Genomic DNA, 23,780 nt, shown 5'->3' with positions numbered 1-23,780 from the left:
GTCCCCTGCATCGGCAGGCGGACTCTCAACCACTGCGCCACCAGGGAAGCCCCGAAATTCCTTATTTTTAATGTGTCTTCTTTCCTTCCTTTCCCATCCTTCTCTCTTTCAGTAAGCTTTAATTTAGTGCCTACCACGTGCCAGGAACTGGGAATACAACACAACAGTAAACAAAGCAAACAAGGTCCTTACTCACATTCCAGTGGGGACGAGAAGCAATGAATAACAAACGAGATACATGTCATTTGTAACCAAGGCCGGTAAGGATAGAAAACCATTGTGCTATGATGAGAGTAATGTGTGTGCACACGTGCACTACTGTAGGTAGAGTGGTCAGGAAAAGCTTCTCTGAGGAGTTGACACTAAAGGTGAGACATGAAGGATAAGAAGCAGGCCATGCAAAAAAGCCAGGGCGAAGGGTATTCTAGGCTAGAAGGTTCATGTGCACAGGCTCTTGAGGATGGTGGTGGTGGGCTTTGGCATTCCTTAGGGGAGGGCAGAAGGCCAGCGTAGATGGTATGTAGTGAGTGAAGGGAGAGCGGTGTGAAATAAGGCTGGAGAGACTGGCAGGGACTAGGATCATGGAGTATTTTCACAGAGCAAAGTAAGGAGCTTGGACTCTACCTCAGGTGAAATGGGAAGTCACTAAAGAATGCCAAGCAGGGGAATAACATTATATATATATATATATATATATATATAAATTTATTTTATTTTATTTATTTATTTTTGGCTGCGTTGGGTCTTCGTTGCTGTACGCGGGCTTTCTCTAGTTGTGGCGAGTGGGGGCTACTCTTCATTGTGGTGCGCGGGCTTCTCATTTTGGTGGCTTCTCTTGTTGTGGAGCACGGGCTCAGGCTCTAGGCGCACGGGCTTCAGTAGTTGTGGCTCGAGGGCTCTAGAGCACAGGCTCAGTAGTTGTGGCGCAGGGGCTTAGTTTCTCCACGGCATGTGGGATCTTCCCAGACCAGGGCTTGAACCTGTGTCCCCTGCATTGGCAGGTGGATTCTTAACCACTGCACCACCAGAGAAGTCCCAACATGATATATTTTAAAAAGAGGAACACTTTTACTGCTGTATAGAAAATGGATTGGGATGGGGCAAGAGTACAGGCAGAGAGCTCCCTAGGAGGCTAACACGGGGCTTCAAATAAGAAATGATTGTCATTTAGATTAGGTCAGGATGGAGCAGAGTGGACATGCTATATTTTGGAGGCAGAACAGACAGAACTTGGTGATGAACTGGCTATGGGAGGTGATGGGGGAAAGAAATATGGATGAGACCTAATTTGGAGGCCTGAGCAAATGGATGGATGTGGTATCATTTACTGGGATGAGAAAGAGCAGAGTATAGGCCATGTTAGTTTTGGGATGGATGTCTAGAGACATCCATAAAGCAGGTGGTTAGATCTACCAGTGGGAAGCAAACAGGACAAGTCTGAGCTGGAGATACACATTTGGAAATCATCAGCACACAAATAACATTAAGAGTCATGGACTGCCAACTAAGCCAAAAAAAAAGGAAGTCACAGAAATGGAAGAGGTTACATAGTACTGATAGGGAAGAAGGCCCAGTCTTAATTCTGAGGTACTCCGATATTTAGTAGCTGAGTAAAAGTAGAGGAGCTAGAGAAAGGAAACAGAGGAAATAACCAAGGAAGCAGGGGGTAACTAGGAGAGTATGGCATCACAGAAGCTGAGAAAGGAGTGCTTTGTGGAGAAGGGTGTGGAAACGGGCCAATTCTGCTGAGGTTGAATAAGGAAAAAAGTGATCCTGGACTTAGCAATATGGAGATAGCTGGTGATCTGATCAAAGCTGTTCAGTGAACAGCTGGTGGGGGCTGAAGAGGAATCGGTGGTGAGACAGGGAGGCAGTGTGAGAGAAAATGCCTAAGAAGTTTGGCTGTGAAGGGGAGTGGAGACATTCGGAGCCAAGGGATGGTATAACAGATGGGAAACACTAGAGCGCGCTTCTATGCGGTCACAAGCAAAGGGAGCCTGAGACAGGGAGTAGAAGCAGCGAAGTCCAGGAGAAGGAGGGATGGAGATCCAGAGGCCAGGTGAGGGGCTGACCCGTTAGAGTGACGTGGTCAAGAGGATGGAGAGACAGATGCAGGCCCATGCACGGATCTGAAGAATGGAAGAGGAGGGACTCCTGTCTGAATGTTTTTATTTTCTCAACAAAAGGAAGCTGAGGTCATCAGCTGGAAGAGGGCAGAGGGGTGAAGACGGTTTATGGAGAGAGAGAAAAAGATATGAAATGGTTGTTTCAGAAAATTGAGAAAGTGTCTTAAAACTCTTAGAAGAAAACACAGGAGCACACATTTCTGATCTTGGATTAGGCAATGGTTCCTCAGATATGACACCAAAAGCACAAATGACAAAAGAAAAAATAGATAAATTGGACTATATCAAAATTAAAAACTTTTGTGCTATAAGGAGTACCAAGAAAATGACAAGAAACCTCACAAAATGAGAGAATATATTTGCAAATTACTTATCTGATAAGGTATTTGTATCCAAAATATATATAAGAATAAAGAATTATAACTCAATAATAAAAAGAACAGCCTAAATGAAAAAAATAAAAAACATAATAAAAATGAGAAGACACAAGAGGGAGGGGATATGGGGATATAAGTATACGTATAGCTGATTCACTTTGTTATACAGCAGAAACCAAAACAACAATGTAAAGCAATCATACTCCAATAAAGATGTTAAAAAAAAAAAAGAGAAAGGATCCAAATAGACATTTCTCCAAAGATATACAAATGGCCAATAAGCACATAAAAAAAGGCTTAACATCGTTAGTCATTAGGGAAATGCAAATCAAAACCACAGTGAACCCACTAGAATGGCTATAATAAAAAGTAAAATAACAAATATTGGCAAGGATGTGGAGAAATTAGAAACCTCATGCATTCCTAGTGGGAATGAAAAATGGTGCAGCTGCTTTGGAAAACAATTTAGCAGTTCCTCAAAAGTTAAACATAGAGTTATTATATGACCCAGGAGTTCCACTCTTAAGCAAATGGCCAAGAGAAATAAAAACATACAACACAAAAATCTGTGTACACCAATGTTCACAGAAGCATTATTCACAACAGGGAAAAAGTGGAAACAATCTAAACATCCATTAACTGATGAATGGACAAATAAAATGTAGTATATCCATACAATGCAATAATTATTTGTCAATAAAAAGGAATAAAGTTCTGATGCTACATATTACAACACAGACAAAACGTGAAAACATTAGGCCAAGTGTGAGATGCTGATTACAAAAGACCACAATTTGTATGATTCCATTAATATAAAACATCTAGAATATGCAAATCGGTAGAGAGAGAAAGTAGATAAGTGGTTGTTTAGGGCTGTAGTGGTGGTGATGGGAAATGGGGAGTGATTGCTAACAGGTATGGGGTTTCTTTTTTGTGGGGGGACTAAAATGTTCTAAAATTGGATAGTGGTGATGGCAGAAGACCATTTAGCTGTACACTTTAATGGATGAATTGTATAGTATGTGAATTATATCTCAATAAAGGTGTTAAAAAAACAAACAGACAAACCTGCAATTATAGTCAGGGATTTCAACACCTCTCTCAATAACTGGCAGAATAAGTAGACAGAAAATCAATAAGAATATAAGACTTGAATGCTATTAACCAATTTGACCTTCTTGACATTTGAAAGAACACTCCACACAATAACAGCAGAATATACATTCTTTTCAAATACATGTGGAACATTTACCAAGATACACTAAATTCTGGGTCTTGAAAAGGATTCAAGACACTTTCATGTTTTCTGACTATAACGTAATTACATTAGAAACAATAACAGAAAGATACTGGGAAAACCAATATTAAACTTTGTATAAACTAAATACGCTTCTAAACAACTCACAGACCACAGAAAAAAATCAACAGGGAAATTACTGAGTATTCTGAACTGAACGAAAATCAAAATCAGGGGGATCCAGCCAAGTGCCTATATTAGAAAAGAAGATGAGAAATCAGTGATCTCAGTTTCAACCTTAAAAAACTAGAGAAAGAACAACTTGAACGCCAAGTAAACAGAAGGAAGGAAAGAGTAAAAACCAGAGCAGATCTCAATGAACAGATAACAGAAAAACAACAGAGAAAAATCAATGAAACCAAAGTTGGTTCTTTGAGAATATCAATAAAATAGATAAAACTCTAGCTAGACTGATCAAAAAAAAGTGCAAGAATACACAAATTGCCAATATCAGGAATCAGAGAGGTGACATCACTACAGATTCTAAAGACATTAAAAGGATAAGGAAATATTATGATCAATATTATGCCAATAAACTAGACATGTTAGATGAAGAGGACACAGACTATCAAAGCTCACTCAAGAAATAGATAAACTGAATAGTCTCATATCTATTACAGAAACAAAACTTATAGATAAAATACTTCCCATTCAGAAAACTCCAGGGGAATTCTACATCACTGGGGAATTCTGCCAAACAATGAACAAGAAGAAATAATAGCAATTCTACACAATTCTTCCATGAAAATGAAGAGAAGGTAATGTTTACCAACACATTTTATAAGGCCGGCATTACCCTGATTCCAAAACTAGACGAAGACATTACAGGAAAAGAAAGCTATAGACCAATATTGCTCATGGACATAGATGTAAAAATTCTTAACAAAAATTTAGCAAATGCAACCCAACAATATGTAAAAAGAGTATATCATGACCAAGTGTTTTTTTGCAAAAATGCAAGACTGGTTTAGCATTAATAAATCAGTCAATATAATTCATCATATCAACAAACTAAAGAAGAAGAACCATATGATCATCTCAAAACATACAGAAAAACAAAATCCAATATCCCTTTTGATAAAACCTCTCAGCAAACTAGGTGACAGAAGGGAATCTCCTCAACTTGATAAAGGTAATCTACAAGAAATGTAGAGCTAACATCATATTTAATGAAAGAAGACAAGGATATTCTCACTACTTCTATTGAACACTGTATTAACACTGTATCAAAATTAAAAACTTCTGCTCTTTTTGAAGGACATTGTTAAAAGAATAAAAAGATAAGCCACAGACTGGAGAAAGTATTTGCAAAGAATGTATCTGATAAACAACTTGTATCCAGAATGTGTATAAACACACACACACACCCGTTCTCAAAAACAAACACAATAAAAACTAGTCAAAATTTGAACAGACTTTTCATCAAAGAAGATATATGGATAGCAAGTAAACACATGAATAGATGTTTACCATCATTAGTCATTAGGGAAATGTAAATTAAAACCACAATGAGGGGCTTCCCTGGTGGCGCAGTGGTTGCGCGTCCGCTGGGGTTCGCGCCCCGGTCTGGGAGGATCCCACATGCCGCGGAGCGGCTGGGCCCGTGAGCCATGGCCGCTGAACCTGCGTGTCCGGAGCCTGTGCTCCGCAACGGGAGAGGCCGCAATGGAGGGAGGCCCGCATACCACAAAAAAAAAACCAAAAAAACAAAAAAACAAAACAAAACAACCACAATGAGAGCCTACTATGTAGCTGGCACAATGTCTAGTGTTAAAAGACTTGACCATACCAAATGTTGGTGAGAACACGGAAGAACCACAACTCTCATACATGGCTGGCTGGAATATAAAATAATGCAAACCACTTTGGAAAAAAATTTGGCAGTTTCTTACAAAGTTAACTACGACTATCCTATGATCCAGCCATTTCACTTGTATTTCCCGGAGAAAAGAATACATTGTGTCCACGTATGAATGAAGACATGAATGTTCACAGCAGCTTTATTTGTAAAATAAATAAGCAAAACTGAAAATTCAAAAATTCAGCAAAAATTGAAAATAACCCAAATGTCTGTCAACAAATGGTATATCCATACAATGGAAAACTACTCAGTAATACATTCATCAACATGGATGAATCTCAAAAAAATTAGGTTGAGTTAAAGAAGCCAGATTAAAAAAATAGTACACATACTTTATGATTCCATATATATAAAATTCTAGAAAATGCAAACCAATCTAGTGACAGCAGGCAGATCAATGGTTGTCTGACAGGAGGGAGAGATTAAAAAAGGGAGCAATGAAATTTTTGTGTGATGGAGATGTTCATCATCTTGATTGTGGTGATAGTTTCATGGGTGTATACATATGTCAAAACTGATCAAATTCTATATTTTAAATATATGCAATTTATTGCATAGCAATTATACCTCAATAAAGTTTTTTTTAAAAAAACTTAAATGACCACGAGGTAATATATATCATTTTTGGTCTTCAAGTGGTTATCCTAACAAATTAAAAACTTAACAATTATGCATGAGACAGAATCAGAGGAAAAGAATAATGTACAGTAAAACCTTTTTAATTTGAAGTCTTTTACTATGAATTCAGACATCATAATAATCTAATCAGCCCAAGCTTACCTCTGTATCATCTATAAATGTCTGACAAATAACAGAACAGTTTCCCAACCCCTTAAACAACTCAGAAGTACTATTTATAAACAACAAATGTACACATACTTACAAAGATTAAATCTTATTTAAAAATTACCAACAAAGAAAACTTTACTCTAGAAATCTGGTTACTGTGTCAGAGATGAGCAACCTATGGTCCTGGATGCTAAGGCAACATCAGAGACGATTATGAAAGGAATTAGTTAGATCCAGCTTTGGGTACAATTGTGAATTAAGTGATATTTATTTTAGGGATTATTCCAGTTTTCTCTTTGGAGCCCCTTCATGCCTCCTGGCTTCCACTTGGCTCCAGATCCCTACTTGGTGACACGCTTTATCCCCAGCTTCAGAATCAGTACAGCAAAGAACAAACTCTGCTCCAGACTGCCTGGGTTTGCATCCTCTTCTATTTACTAGCTGTGTGATTCTGAGCAAGACACTTAACCTCTCTGTGCCTTGGGTTCCTCATTTGCAAAATGGAATCATACAGTATCTGGTTTTTAGGGATGTTGCCTGCATTAAATGGGTTAATCTGTAGAAGTGCTCAGAACACTATTGATTACGTAGTAATAAAAATGTTAGCTATTATTATTATTCATTTGACTGCCAATTCCTGCTACAATTAAAATGGAGAATTGAAGAACTAAAGTTAAAATCTGCTACAGAGAATTAAAGTTTTCTTCCTTTCCTCTTTGTTGCTATGATACTAAGAAATTAAGTTTGGGGGATTATTAGGGGCCCTTTCAACCAAATCAGCTCCTTTGATCTATTTTACATACCAAGCTTCCACATAAAATTTCCAATGAAAAAGAAGCTGCACTGCCAGCACTATGATTAAATAAAGAGAATGGCCTGTAAAAGGTCAGAGGGAGGCAGAGGGCCAGGAGGTAAATGCAATACGACAGGTGGGCCTACAGGGCAGGCTGGACTAGCATAGATTCAGGAGATTTTGACACAGAGGTGGAAACCTAAAGCCATGGGAACAGAAGAGATCACTTAGAGGCACCTCATCACACCTCAAACCCCATTTATTCTACCCTCCATGCAGTAACCCAAGACAGTTACGGAAACAGGGCTCACCACTCCTTCTCCCTCACCCTCCACATTCAAACACCGTGGCCTGACAAAGTCTACCTCCTTGAATCTATCCACAGGAAAAGAAGATCTTAATTGAGAGCCAGTGGGCTAACAAACTGCCAGTCTAGTACACTACCTGACAGAGACAGAATTAAGCTTTGGCTAGCCTCTTCCAAAGTCCTGAGTACTGACCCAAGCTAGTTCAATGGGTACTAGAAAAAAATGAAAGCCAAAAGTTCTCAGAAGTGCAAAGTCAGTGTTTTCCTTACTTTTCAGTTATAACTTTATCATTATTATCACATGACCTAAAATTCATTTTCATTTGAAAGACCCTTACTTGTTTCTAGTTATGTTTCAATATGTTTAAAGTCTTGTGCTGTACTAAGTATTTCTTAGAATCCATTTCAATAAAAACAGCTTCTTTGTATAAATTTATGTAAGTAAAGTCAATAATTTCTCAGTTACCTTAATTATTTTGCTAATTGCAGATGAAGCATCTGACAATGAACGTATGTATTCATCAAGTGTTTATATTGCTCGTAGAATTATGGCTGATTCATTCCTTCCTTTTATTTTCCAAATCTTCTATAATGTGAGCATACTTTTTATTTTAAAATCTTTTAAGGATGTCTATCTCTTGCCCGTATTTTTAAGGATGCAGTACTGTTCTTACACCAAAAGAGGGCACTAACACATCCAAAGGTAATCTCAAGGCAGAGGGAAAAAAATTGGTTCCCGCCAATTCAAAGAACAGCAGCACCATTGATTTTCATTCCTAAATTTGGGGAAATCTCTTGGTTTCATGACAACTTCAACCATTCCCAAAACCATTCTCAAACTTAACTCTCCCAAGTATACACCTCGAAGAAAAGAAAGGCTGCTCAAATGCTTATTCTGAAAAGGAATAAATGTGCAAGAAATTTCAAGGTTTAGTAGTCTATCATCTTTTTCATTTTCAAGAATAAATCACCAACTAAGGATCCATACAACATGTTCTATCTCCTGTGCACTAATTTTTCAAAATTTGTAAATATACATCTGTAAGATTTAAATGTAACTGAAAGAGCTAAAAGAAAAAAAAAGGATTTATGACCACAAAAGGGAAACTGTTCAGTAATAAAAGGGGAAATGGACAGTTCAGTTTTTTATATGAATAATTACCTATGTAAAGAAAAGTATACAGACATTTTTACATTGATTAGTTCTTTTGTTACTTTTGCATTAATAGTTCATAATAAGTGAAGCCACTTTTTGAGTTGCAAAAGACATTGTGGATAATGTGTTTATAAACTCAAATCCAAATTTTGTGGCTGCTGAAATGGGTTAATAGTCTGCTCTACTACAGATTTATGCTTACCAAAGACACTCCACTCAAAATGGCACAGAAGGATCACTGACAAAATACAAAACTGTCACTGTCAAAGACAAACATACATGCTTTTGGCCACGGATGTACCTGGCAGCAGGCCAAAGAAATTTGTAGGAGCCTCTTTCAAGCTAGCATTCTTCTCAAAGACGGTCAAGAAAAAAGTTTTTCATTCATTAAAATAACCTAACAACCCCACTTGCTTTCAATTTCAGATTTTAAAAGCACAGAAGACAAAATGGCCTTGACTACCCTTGCCCAACAGAATAACTACGTGGATCTGAAAATGTGAACTTTTGAACTAAGTTATTTAAAGAATATAATTAAAGATAATAAATGCAGTGCTGAATCATGATGGAAAGGATAAAGGCACAAAACTCCGGCTTTAGTTTTCTATCCTTTTTCTTTTCTTCTAGGTACAGTTGGTTATTTGCACATGTTTGACAATTACTTAATTCAACTAAGAAAGTCTAGACTTAAGTCTGCAGAGATAACCAGATCCAATCTAAAATTAAACAAAACACTAGTGAATTGCTAATAACTGTGAAAGCCCAAACTTAAAAAGTGATTTTAGGGCTTCCCTGGTGGTGCAGTGGTTAAGAATCTGCCTGCCAATGCAGGGGACACAGGTTCAAGCCCTGAGCCAGGAAGATCCCACATGCCGCGGAGCAATTAAGCCTGTGCGCCACAACTACTGAGCCTGCGCTCTAGAACCCACGAGCCACAACTACTGAGCCCGCGTGCCACAACTACTGAGGCCCGTGCTCCTAGAGCCTGTGCTCCGCAACAAGAGAAGCCACCGCAATGAGAAGTCCGCGCACTGCAACGAAGAGTAGCCCCTGCTCGCCGCAACTAGAGAAAGCCCACGCGCAGCAACGAAGACCCAACACAGCCAAAAATAAATAAATAAATGTATTTTTTAAAAAGTGATTTTATACCCTTTGCACACATTTATTTCTAATTCAATCTTCTGATGCTAGTCTTTTTTTTTTTTTTTTTTTTTTTTGTGATACGCGGGCCTCTCACTGCTGCGGCCTCTCCCGTTGCGGAGCACAGGGTCCAGACGCGCAGGCTCAGCGGCCATGGCTCACGGGCCCAGCCGCTCCGCGGCATGTGGGATCTTCCCGGACCGGGGCACAAACCCGCGTCCCCTGCATCGGCAGGTGGACTCTCAACCACTGCGCCACCAGGGAAGCCCCGATGCTAGTCTTGTTATTGGTAACATGACACTTCTCCTATGGTTACAATACACTTGGACTTGTATGCTTCTTTGACAGTCTGTTAAGTAAGGCAGATAAGTGACATGGTTTCAGACTATTGTAATAAGTGATAAAATTATTTTCTTCTAAAAAACAGCTCATAGTCTCTAAAATCTTTACCAGTAATAAGCAAAAGAAATTTTAAAAATGAAGTATTAGGTAATATACATACCCTTGACTTCTGAGATCTCATTCTATTTTCCTGGGAGCTCTACTGAGTGTTTCCCTCATGGAAAAAATGGGAATTTGGTCGGTAACTGGGACAGCTTTTCTCCACTCTGCCTTATTCCCCGCAACATTTAACTTCCTCCCAACATATAGCACATTAGAAATCGTTTACAGTGAACACCCATATAATCACTACCTAGATTTTTATTCAATACTAGCAATGTCTTACTTTAATTTTTTACTGTGGTAAATACATGTAACATAAAATTTACCATCTTAACCATTTTTAAGTATATAGTTCAGTGACTTTAAGTACATTCATTGTTGTGTAACCATCACCATGATCATTTTTTTTTTTTTTGAGGTACGTGGGCCTCTCACTGTTGTGGCCTCTCCCGCTGCAGAGCACAGGCTCCGGACACGCGGGCTCAGCGGCCATGGCTCACAGGCCCAGCCGCTCCGCGGCATGTGGGATCCTCCCGGACCGGGGCAGGAACCCGTGTCCCCTGCATCAGCAGGCGGACCCTCAACCACTGCGCCACCAGGGAAGCCCACCATGATCATTAATGTTTTACTATACTTACTTATGTATCGGTTCCTCTTATCCACTAGCCCAATTTTTAAAAATATATTTCAAAGTAAATAACAAATATCAGGAAATCATCTTCAGCTTGCATATCATTAACAAAGTTCAATATTTACTGTTTTTCTTTTGATATAAATTTACATACGATGAAATATACAATACATTCGCTGAGTTTGGACACATGCACATACCTATGTAACCCTATCAAACTACAGAACATTATCATCACCCCAAAAAGTTTTCTCATGTTCTTTCCCAGCCAGCACACCAAGAAGTAGCCACTGCTCTGCTCTGGTTCTTTTCCCTACATAGAATAGTTTGCTTGTTCTACGATTTCATATAAATGGAATCATGCAGTATGAATCCTTTCTGTACTGCTTCTTCCACTATTCATAATTTGAGATTCATCCATATTTGTTGCAAGTATCAAAAGATAACTAGCTATACCACAGGTTATCTACTCCTTTATCGATGAATAGCTTTGAGCTGTGATGAATAAAACTGCTATGAACATATACGAGTGTTTGTATGAATGTTTTCATTTCTCTGCAGTGGAGTTGCTAGGTCATGGGACACATGCATGTTTAGTTCTCTTAAGAAACTGGCCAAACTTTCTCCAAAATATCTGTACTATTCTGCATTCTTACCAATAGTTTGAGAGTCAGTTGTTGTCAGTCTTTAATTTTAGCCATTCAGGTGGATGTGTAGTGATAACTTATTCTGATTTTAATTACGTGAAGACTTGTGAAGTTGAACACATTTTCACTGGATTATTGGTTATTTGTATATCTTTTGTAAGTGCCAGAATCTTTTTTGCCCAATTTCTTTTATTGTGTTGTTTGCACTTTTATTGTAGAAATGTAGTTTTAAATATTTCCTGGATACTAGTCCCTCATGAGACACGTTTTGTAAATACTTTCTCCTAGTCAATGGCTTGACTATTAGTGGTGTCTTTTAATGAGCAAGTTTTACTTCTGATGAAGTCTAACTCATCGATCATTTTACGGCTAGTGCATTCTGTGACTTAAGAAACCTTTGTCTACCTCCAAGTCATGAAGATATTCTCCTACGCTTTCTTCTAAAAGTTTCATGATTTTAGTTTTTAATGTTCCATTTTAAGTTCATTTCTGCATATCATATGAAGTAGGGATTGTGGTAGGCAAAATGCTAAGATGGCCCCAAGACTCTTACTCCTCGGTGTACATGCCTTATATAATACTTCCTCCTACCCCGAAATGTGAGCAGACCCTGTGAATATGATGGGATGGTCACTCTCATGTTTAAGTTTCAGTTATATAAGATCCTGCAGCAGACTAGAGAGAAATTCTCCTGACAGCTTTGAAGAAGCAAGCTACCATATGTTGTGAGAGGGCCACAAGACCAGGATCTGAGCGCAGCCTCCTGGTGCTGAGCACGAGTCCCGCCCCACCGCCAGCAAGCTAGAAAAGAGGGATCCGGTCCTTCAACCTCCAGGAACTGAATCCTACCAACAATCAGTGAGCTTGGAAGAGAACCCTGAGCCTCAGATGAGATCCCAACCCTGGTTCACACCTGGTGATTTCAGAATCACACTTTATTTCAGCCTGGTGAGATCCTGAGCAGAGGATCCAGCTAACCTGTGCCTGGACTCCTGACCCTTGAAAACTGTGAGATAATAAAGTTGTGCTAAGTTGCCAAATTTTTGGCAATGTGTTATTCCTGGATTCTCTGTTTCTTTGATCTACTTGTTGACTCTTTTGCAAGTTCCACAGTCTTTATTACTAGAGTTTTATAATGTCTTGGACTATTCCAAGCCCTCAAATTTTTGTCCTTTTTCAAGATTGCTTTGGATTTGCTAGGTCTGTGTACTTCCAAAGAAATTTTAGAATGAGCTTGTCAATTTCTATTGAAAAATTCTTCTAGGACTTTGAACTGTAATGAATCCATAGGTGAATTTGGGTAGGACTGACTTCTTTATGATATCGAGGTTTCCAATCCATGAACACAGCACGGTTCTCTTCTTAGACAATTCTTGAGCTTCTCTCTGCAGTTTTGTAATTTTCAGTATAGAGGTCTTACACATTTTTTTCTTTCGGTTAAATTTATTCCTATTTTATGCTTTGGTGCTATTGTAAATGGAACTTTAAAACTTTTTAATTTTCTGATTATTTGTTGCTACTATATAACAAACGAAACTGAGTTTTGTGTATTAACCTAAAATCCTGTAAACCTGCTAAATTAAATTCACTTATTAGTCTTAGTAGCTTTTTATCAATAGATTCCTTAGGATTTTCTATGTACACAATCATGTAATTTGCAAATTAAGACAGCTTAACAACTTCTTTTCCAATAGTCATTCCTTTTATTTCTATTTCTTGTCTTAATTCAAAGGGGAGGACCTCCAGTATAATGCTGAATACAAATGGTGAGGGTGAGCATCTTTGCCTTGTATCCAATGTTAGGGGAAAGTGTCCAATATTTTGGCATTAAGCACAATGTCAGCTATAGTTTTCAATAGATATCATTTATTAGACTGTGGAGATTACCTTCTATTCCTAGTTTGCTGAAAATTTTTGTCAGAAAAGGATGTTGAGCTTTCAAATACCTTTTCTGTATCTGACAGAGTGCTGGATTTGATTTGCTAACTTTTTTTTTAAATTTGCTAATATTTTGTGAAGGATTTCTCATCTTATTATGTTCCATAGGGACACTAGTCTATAATTTTCTTTGTAGTGTCTTTCTCCACTTTTGGTATTACTATACATATACTAGTCTATGAGTTGGAAAGTGTTCTCTCCTCCTTTTTCCTTAAATGCTTGAAAAACCTCCCCAGTAAAACCACTGGGCCTCGACTTTTTTTGGTGAGATTTTTAATAATGGATTTAATAGAAATTGTTTTAGCTTTGGTAAATTGTATTTTTCAAGGAATTTGTTTCATCTAAGTTGGCATAAAGTTGTTCATAATATTCTATTGTCCTTTTAATATCTGTAGGATCTGAAATAACCCCCTTTTCATGCTTAATATTGGTAATCTGTATTTGCTTTTTTTTTGATCAGTCAAGATATCAATTTTGTTAATCTTTTTCAGGAACCAAATTTTGTCTTTGTTAATGTTTTTTATTCCTTTAATTGCTGCTCTTATCTTTATTCTTTCTTTCCTTCTACTTCCTTTGGATGTGCTTTTTCCAGCTTAAGTTGAAACCTTAGATCACTGAATTTAGATATTTTTCTTTTCTAATACATGCACTTAGAACCATAAATTTCCCTTTCAGCACTACATTCCACAAGTTTGATATATTGTATTTTCACTGTCATTCAGTTTAAAACATTTAAATTTTTTTCTCATGATTTCTTCTTTGAGCTATAGATTATATAAAAGTGACTTGCTTAATTTCCAAATATTTGGGAATTTTCCTAGATATCTTTTTTTCATTGTTTAAAGTTTTTATTTCATTATGGTCTGAGAACATATTTTGTATGACCTTAATCTTTTAAATTTACTGAGTTGTTTTATGGCCTAGCATATTGTCTATACTGGTGAATGTATACCTTGTGCATCTGGAAAAGAATGTGTATTATGCCGCTATAGGGCACAGTGTTTTATAAGTATCATGTAGGCCAAAGTGGTTGATTGTGTTGTTCAGATCTTTTGTGTTTCTGTGTAGCTGGTTTATCAATTGCTGAGAAAGAGATATTAAAACCAGTAATTATTATTAAAGAACTCCCTATTCCTCCCTTTAATTCTGTCAATTTTTGCTTCATTTATTTTGAAGCTGTTATTAGGCACATATACATTTACAACTGTCAAGACGTCTTGATATCTTTTATCATGATAACATGTCACTTTTTACTTCTGGTAATACCCTTTGTCTTCTTATGCTTACTTTTGCATGACATACATGTATATATTTCTTGGTATACCTTTTTCCATCCATTTCCTTTCAACTTCTGTGTCTTTACATTTAATACATATCTTTTATAGTCAGCATATAAGTAGGTCTTGCATTTTTATGCAGTCTGTCACTCTGATTGTAGTCTTCAGTCCACTAACAGTGATTGCACCAAGTCTCCCACCTCTTGGGAGACATACACCTTGACTTTTCAATCTACTTAAAATATTGTACCACTTCATAAAAAATGTAGGAACCCCTGCTATAGTATAGATTCACATACTCTTGTCTTTTGTTATAAATTGTGATATGAAATAAACATTATAATCTCCACACACATTATAATTTCTCCTTTAAACAGTCTTACATATTTTAAAGAAGAGGAAAAAAATAAGTCTTTTATATTTACTCAGCTATTTACCATTTTCAATGCTCTTCATTCTTTCCTGAAGGTCTAAGTTTCTATCTGGTATCAATTCCCTTTAATCTGAAGAACTTCTTTTACTGTTTCTTGTACAGGTCTTCTAGTGATAGATTCTCTTAGTTTTCTTTTATCTAAAAATGTCTTTATTTTGCCTTCATTCTTGCAAGGTATTTTTGCTGAACAGAGATCCTGGCTGACTTTGTTCCCCGTTTGGCACTTGATTTTTTTTTTTTTTTTTGGCGGTACGCGGGCCTTTCACTGCTGTGGCCTCTCTCGCTGCGGAGCGCAGGCTCCCGACGTCGCGGCATGTGGGATCTTCCCGGACCGGGGCACGAACCCGCGTCCCCTGCATCGGCAGGCGGACTCCCAACCGCTGCGCCACCAGGGAAGCCCCCGTTTGGCACTTTAAAAGATGTTATTTCACTGTTTTCTGGCATCTGTGGTTAGTGGTAAGAAGTAAGCTCTAATTATAATTGTCATTCCTTTATATGTGTCAGTTTTCTCCTTATCTTTCGTTTCAGCAATTTGACTAAGACACGCTGGGAAGGAAAGGATTAACTTGGCAATTCTGGAATGCTCAAACCCTGAACATGCCAAAGAAAGGTCTGTCTTCAGGACTGGCCTTTGCCTGGCTCCTGGGAGATGAACTCTGAGCCCTTGGCATATTCTGGCTGATCAGTGTTTTTGCATACCTGGGGCCTTGGGCCATGCTGTACCAGCATGACCACTTAAGTCTACCTGAACAATATGATTTATGGCAAACACCTGTTCTTGCTCTAGGTGGCTGGGGTCTGAGTAGCTGAGGTAAGTCATGGGGGTACTGCGTATCACCCTGAACACCCAGGACTGGGTGAGCTTCCCTAGTTGGCAGCACTTTGCACATGCTGTCATGTGTCCTTGATGGGAGAATTCAGGACAGCTCTGTGCAACTCTACTGGACACCTGGAAGCTTGCACCTGGTTCCTCCTGGACTTTATCCCATGTGTCTTTCCCCTTTGTCAATTCTAATCTGTGTCCTTTTGCTGTATACAGTAAGTATAACAGCTTCTGAATCCTGTGAGTCCTTCTAGCAAATCACTGAGCCTGACAGTGGTCTTGGGAACCTCTGACACATGTACCAAGGTATGGTTTTCTTCATCCTTATCCTAGTAGGTGTTTGCTAAGCTTCTTTAATCAGTAAATATGTTTTTCATACAATTACAAGGGTTTTTTTCTGTCATTTTATCTTCAAATATGTTCTTCTCCAACCTCTCACTTTCCTCTCTTCTGGGATTCCAACTATACACGTTAGCTCTTATAATATTGTCCCAAAAGTCCATGAAGCTTGGTAATATTTTTTTCTTTCTATTCTTCAGGTTGGCTAATTTTCTGTTCATCTATCATCGAGTTCACTGACTCTTCTATCATCTCTGTTTTACTGTTAAGGCTACTCAGTGAATTTTAATTTTAGCTGCTGTATTACAGAGTTCCACTTTGCTCTTTTTTGTTTCTATTTCTCAGTTGAGATTTCCTTTGTTTTCATTCAGTGCAAGAATATTTTCCTTTACTTCAACTGATCAGTTATAGTAGCTGCCTTAAAACCTGTTTCTCAATTCTAACATATGAAGTTAGTGTCTGTTGGTTGTCTTTTTTCTTCAGACTAAGTTATATTTTCCTGGTTTTTAAAATGTTGTGTAGTTACAGATAATATCTTGGACATTGTGAATATTATGCTGTGTAGCCTCTGGACTCTGTTATATTCCTCCAGAGAGTACCGATATTTCTGATTTAGTATGCAATTAAATTTGGCTTAGACCCAAACTGCAAACTCTCTGGGCAATCAATACCTCAAATCTTAGTTCAGTTCTTTTATCTTTGTGGTTCAGGGATTAAACAGAAGCTTATATAGAGAGCTTATACTCAGAATTTTAGGCTGTCACTCTCTAGATCTCTCCTTCCCAGGACTCTTCCTCCCCTCACTTTTCAGTGGTCGAATGCTTGTGGCTGACCTGAATTCTGTCCTCTGATAAGTTTTCCATTAAGTTTTAAACCAAGCTGCCAGGTGCCAACTTCAGCCTTCCTCTGGCTAAAAGCAGTAATAACGGAAAATTAATTTCATGCTCTCTCTTCCTGAAAGTGTCAGCCCTTTTTCAGAATCTGTCTGCTTTTGCTCATTTTCCAGTGTTTCCAGGGCTCCCTCGCTGCCCCCACAATTTTGTCCAGAGGACATAGTTACATGCAGAAAGATCAGGTCCAGTGAAAGCCTACTGGCCTTGGTCAATATTGGCCAGATTTCAAGAAAAGCCATCGTGATCTTGTTTTTAAAAATTTACTTCAGAATCACTGTGTGTAGGTATACAGATTCACTTTTAATGATACCAAAGTAGGTATTATTCTGAAAACCTTGTTTTGTAACTTGTTTTTTTTCTACTTTAAGCATTCATCATGTAATAAAAACTCTGCTATATTCAATAATATAGTTTTTATTAATTAATTATGAACATTTTCACATAACAGAAAAAACTTCAACTTTGACAGCAAATTGACAGTAACTAGAAAAATAATGCACATACCCAGAAGTGAAATTGATAAGCAGTGGCACAGCGACCCTAGAGAAATATGTGTATGTGTGTAAAAACAGGCAAGTACAAGGATGTTAACTTCAGCGCTGTCTATAATAGTAAAAAATGGAAAATAATCCAAATCTTAATTAAAAGGGAAATAACATAGTAATAAAATTGATTACTACACAGCTGTTAAATAGAATTATACATATTTCAACATGAAAAGAGTTAAAAAAACCTAATGCTGAATGAAACAAGTTGTGTAACAAAAATAATATTAGTAAAGCTTTAAAAGTACAAAACCATACCACACATGCACAAATTTAAAATGTAGTGGAAGGATGTTATCAGCTCCACTGACAGTAGTTACCCTCTGGGCAAGGGGAAGGAGTGGGTCAGGTGGTAATCATAGGGTCCTTTAGTTTGGAAGCAAATATGATCACTAATTAACAATTAATAGAGTTAATTCTAATATATAGAAATACAAGTGTATGTCTTTTTGTACTTTTCTATATTTTTCAATTTCTTAAAAAAAAAAAAAAGGAAAACACCAACCTATAACAATTCCAATGGCTATATAGCATTCGACTGCACAGATACATTAAAAGATACTCAATCACTAATTGTTAAGATACTGAGATATATGCCACTATCATAAACAGCCCTACAAAGAACATCTTTGTAGTTGTTTTTGCACATAAATGCTTTTTTAAAATCTTAGAATTCATACCTAGAAACAAAATTGCTAGGTCATTTCTAGTCCTTTGTTATATACTGTCATATATACCATAGAACAGCAAAAGAAAAATAAAACACCATTAATTTTTTCATTGTTTCTTTTGCCTATTTTCCCCAACAACTTTAGGCAGGACATAATTACAGAACTGGTTTTACTTTAGAAAGGAAGACTACTCAGATATACTACTTAGAACTAGACTCTGTTATATTTTGCTATAGTTTATATTTTAAAAGATTTATTCATGAAGACAAGTTTAAAAGGTTTTCAGTTCTGAAACCTTAAGGAAGACTTTTTAGCTTCTTGGTCTAATTATACTAGTCTTCTTTAATTATCATCTAAAAATATCTACTAATCACAGAATTTGGTCAGTGACAAATATGCTAAACTTCCATACTCCTTTTTACCTCTCACACTAGATTAAATAACTCAGTTGAGATTTACTGATAATTAGTACACAGTACTTTAGTTTACTACAACACTGTGAAGCAGGGCAAAATAACTACGAGAATATTAACAAAGGAAGATGCCAAACCAATCTGGCCAGTTGTCTAAGGTCACACTAAAGCAGGTGTTTGCCAGGATTAGACTCTGGATTGTTGCCTAATTTCTATATGCCTCATCACTCAAAAGAATTACCTTTAAGAATTTTGACAACAACTAATGAAGAAAGCTAGAATATACCAGAGTCAGAGAATCATATTATTGAAATGATACTGATGATCACCTACTTCAACATCCTCACTTTACAACTGAGGCCCCAAAAGGTGATGTAATTGTTTAAAGTCACACTTCTAGACACTGTGAAGCAACAATAATTCAGCTCTCTTTAATCCAAGTTCAACAATCTTCAATTACTAGAGTATAACAGCTATCCTTGACTGCCATTTCAAATTTTTGAGTTTATAAAAAAGCCTCGATGTTTTCACTGATAATTATTAACAATTCATTCACTAACAAATAATTATCCAGTACCTACTATATGCCAGGTCCTGTACTTGGTGCTAAATGAATATTCACTATATACTAGGCCCTGCATTACCTGCATTTTCACATGTAACCCCTCACTATTATTATAAAGTAAGTACCATTATTATTTCTATTTTAAGGATTAAAATTTAGTAAGATTAAATAATCTGCCCATGGTCTTCAGTAAGGAAATGTCTTTATAAAAAATAAACAGTGCCTTTCTGCTGCAGGCATTAAGGGCAGCAGCCATGGCTCTGCAGCAGCCCATGACTATGGGCTTCACGGTGACCCAGAACATGAGCAAGGAAGGTGACGCACAGATGCCAGCAGGGCACCTTACCAAGCAAAGCAAGTTAGTGAGGGACAAGCTCTGAGACGCATGGGGCTTCACTCCTTACAAGGAGTGCCCCTGCAGGAGGAGCTGAGCAGTGTTCTGGATACTATGAGGAGAGGAAAGTGGCTGCTAAGGACTGAGCCCCCCTCCTTACTCTGCATAATAAAACCTTTACAGAAAAAAAAAAAAAAAAAAGTAAATGGTATAATCTCACTTATAAATTTATCCTAACAAAAATCTTTTTTGTTTTAAATATTACAACTCTGCATATGATTTCATTTGAAAGAAGGGATCTATTGTTTAAAAAGTTTGGAAAACCACAGAGTCCTACATAGCACCTAACACTGACCATACAGTAAGTGCAGAACTTGGTATCAGATTAGAGGTTGGGGGTCACTTTTGGAGGGTTTTATATATCCTTTTTTCATTACACTTTCTAAGACACTAGAACAGAGAGCATTTGAAATAATTTAACTGAAGGCCAACCGCTAGGAAAATAATCACTCAAATAAATAGAAGACAAGGGGAAGGGCTTCTAGTACCATATATTGGGTTTTGGCCTGAAGCACGATAAACAAGGTCCAAAGTAGAAGAATGCATGAGTTCTCTTAAGTATTACTCACAACGTTGTACTACAATACTGGTTACCTACTTTCAGAGCATAAAATCTCTGCGGTGTAAGATGAAATTAATTAAAAGTTTCATTTATTATCTTCCCAGCAGGGATTCCTTTATCTTTGATTGCTAAATAGATTTTCCAAGGCCCACAGCAAAAAACCCAAGTGCCAAGCAGTGCTACTATTACGGAGATTTAAAATAAGCTTTGTAAATAAATAAGAGCCTAGCGATATTCTTCAAAGCAGCAATCTCCCCTAGGGCCAACGTATAAGGAAAGGAGAACCTTGAAAAAACTGGACCACAAAATTTTTTCTTTAGGAGAATATTAATTTTAACAGGTAGTCTACTGCTTTGGAAAATATTTGTACAAGAAAACCAAATCAAGCAACCATTAAAAAAAATCTACCTTTCCCCATTTTACTGTATATTTTTATTCTAGCTATAATTTTGGTGATATAAATCAGAGACTAAAAAAAATAGCACTCTAAATAATCAATCATAGCAGAATTAACCACATGCAGTATTTCTAATGTAAACAGTTACCTGAGAATTCTGTCAGAAGTCTTGCTAGGACATCCTTGTTTACCAGTTCAGTCTTGCTAAGGCTGGAAGTGGTATCTACCCTAGTAGCTTCCTTGATAATAGTGGGCTTCTTGGAAATGCCGAGATCAGATCCAGTCTTGACATCTTTGTGTTCTAGGACATCATAGGATCTCTGTGGCCAAGATTCTGGAGCAAATGTTAAAGTCTGCTTGAGTATTTCTTTGGGAGATTCTACTTTATCCTGTACAGAAGCTGACTTCTCAACCTTCCTTTCATTCAGTTCTTTCAGTGCTTTGATTGTGAGCTGTTCCTGGTCTAAGTCAAGAGATGCTACTGGAGTACCTTGGGTAGGGAAAACATCCAGAAGCTCACTCCCATCTGTTTCTTTGCTTTGTTCATTGTATTTGCCTTCTATGTTTTTAATTTCAGAACCACCTGACTCACTTTCATGTAAAACATCTATAGGAAGAGCTGTTTTAAAGTCCTTAGTTTTCTCTGATATTGCTTCAAAGGTATTTCCTTCACCTTTACCTACTATTCCTTTCTCTCTGGTTTCTGTAAAGGCTGCTATCAGGTCCTCTGGGGAAGAATCATCTCTATCTTTAACACTTTTTTCATGCAATGACTCCAAATAGGCAGAGGTTGTCACATTTCGTGAGAATTCTGTCTTATCATTAAAAACCTTTGGAGATGCTTCTGAAGGAAGCTTGGGGTTCTCAGCTGCAACAAGCTTTTCAGGAGCAACGACACTCATACTATCTGACTGCTTCATATCTTCTGATGTGACATTCATATTAGGTACTTGTGAACATGCTGCCTCACCAGCTGGACTCCTTCCAATATCAGGCTGAACTTGTCGTGGCCCAGAGTCACTGATGGACCCATCAAAGTTTCCAGATGTTTTGTCTTCCCGATTACAATTAAGAATCTCTTTGATTGCTCTTTCATCTGTTTTTATAACAGCACTTGGGATGGAAACAGGTTTTTCAGCCTGAATTTTGTTGCTCTCAAATGAAGTATCTGCTGTGATGTCCTCTATCACCGTGTCATCAGACTCACCAGAACTATCAGCCTCTGTCACTTCTCCCAACACACAGGTCTGCCAGTTCATTTCACCTTTCAGGTGGCCATCAGGTAAAACCACTTTCACTGTGGCCACTCCAGAACCAAGAGAGACACATTTCTCAAACGGAGATCCAGGTAACTCTGAAAGTGTGTCCTCTCTTTTTTGCACACTGCCTCGCACACCTTTGATACTGATTTCCTGTGTGGAGTTGAGACGGTCTGGCATAGCATTTTCCTGTGGGAGAGATGTTTCTGCCCAATCACCTGTTGATTTAGGGATAGTAGTGCTCCCATTAATAGAACATACAGGAATTTTCTGATGAGTGTTACTTTTAAGATTTACAACTGGAATTTCTGAAATATATTCACCCATGTCAGCTCCTGCAGCTTTTGTGATGTAGTCAGATTTATCACTCTGCTGTTTTACTTGGGGAACCAAATCCCAAGTCAATATTTCATTAGTAAAGTTATGCATATCATTTACACATCTAGATACCTCCTCCAATGCTGCAGTTGTGTGTGAAAACTGCCTAGTGAGCAACGCAGAGGCTGGGGAACGCCCTGTTTCTTTATTTCTCAGTGGAAATACTTTGTCATTAGACTCAGAAATGTCTGCAGGTGATTCTCTATCAGTGTGCACTGCCCAGCTACCAAAATCATTTATGTTTTCCTTATATGCGTCTTTAAATTCTCTGTCAAATGCTGCTTTGTCAATAATTACTTCAAATGGTGATTCAGGGGAATCCTTTTCCATAATACCACCTCCTGAAACTTCAGAGGGGGACAAGGAATATGTACAAATACCTTCTGCTTTATACTGCTCGGTGGGTGGCTTCTGGGCTGTTAGCAAAGTGAATTTGTCATCTGCATCCAAGGCAGTTCTATCGTCCCTACTTGGTACCTCATTTGGGTTCTTGGACTCTTGATCTTTATTTATCTGCTGTTGCATTTGACCAACTTCCTTTGAGAGAAAAGCAGGATGATCTGGGAAACTGTCTGGAATGGAAGGACGGTTACAGTGAATTCCTTCTGCAACAGAAACTGGGGAGTCTGCTATGTCTTTACTGGTCCCCTGAGGCTTTTCCATCTCTTTCACATCTAGAAGAGCCAAGCAGTCTTTTCTTTCTTTGGCTAAAATAGGCTGGCTGCCTAACACTTTGCTTTTTTCTCCATGTAGTACTGTAAGGTCAGTATTATATATTTCAGAAGATGAACAAAAGAAGGAAGTCATAATTTCTGAAGGTGGCTCATCAGAGCAAAGAGAGTTCAATCCCTCTATGGTCAGAATTTGAAAGAAAAAAAAATTGTTTACCAGGTACAATTACACATTAGCTAGTCAGGCCAAGCAGCATGCTTTTTATTTTTAAATTCGTATATATACACACAGGATGTACATATACACACACATAAATATATAACAAAACAAGGATCAACAGTTATCCTATAAGACATGCAAAAAATTGTCAGCAGTGAAACAGAAAAGGCTTATCATGCTACAAATTGCAAAAGACAAAAAATTTTCACGACAAAATACTTTTCAATTTACTTTTTCCCTTTAATGGTAAAGCATGAAGAAGGGTATAATAAGATGGATAATCTCGGGAAGTGTTTTTCCTTTGGTATTTGGTATAGCTATTCAACAGAAACAATGTAATCCATATAAAACAAACAAATTGATATTATGAAGTACTGATATGCTCTCATCTGTAGGGGGAACAATTCAGGACACACACCTTCTATAAAACCACT

General features: G+C 37.6%; 1 protein-coding gene across 1 annotated transcript in view; it reads right to left on the bottom strand.

Moving 5' to 3' along the window:
- The window catches only part of RTN3 (reticulon 3), a 61,826-nt gene that overhangs the window by 12,174 nt on the left and 25,872 nt on the right, over window positions 1-23,780 (bottom strand). Inside the window, exon 3 of the mRNA XM_055091414.1 lies at window positions 20,967-23,306. Coding sequence (XP_054947389.1) covers window positions 20,967-23,306 — 2,340 coding nt within the window. The remainder of the gene's footprint in view (window positions 1-20,966; window positions 23,307-23,780) is intronic.

This window comes from Physeter macrocephalus, chromosome 16 (genome assembly GCF_002837175.3).
Source record: "Physeter macrocephalus isolate SW-GA chromosome 16, ASM283717v5, whole genome shotgun sequence".
NCBI lineage: Eukaryota > Metazoa > Chordata > Mammalia > Artiodactyla > Physeteridae > Physeter > Physeter macrocephalus.
This window is presented reverse-complemented; position numbering and strand designations above follow the sequence as displayed.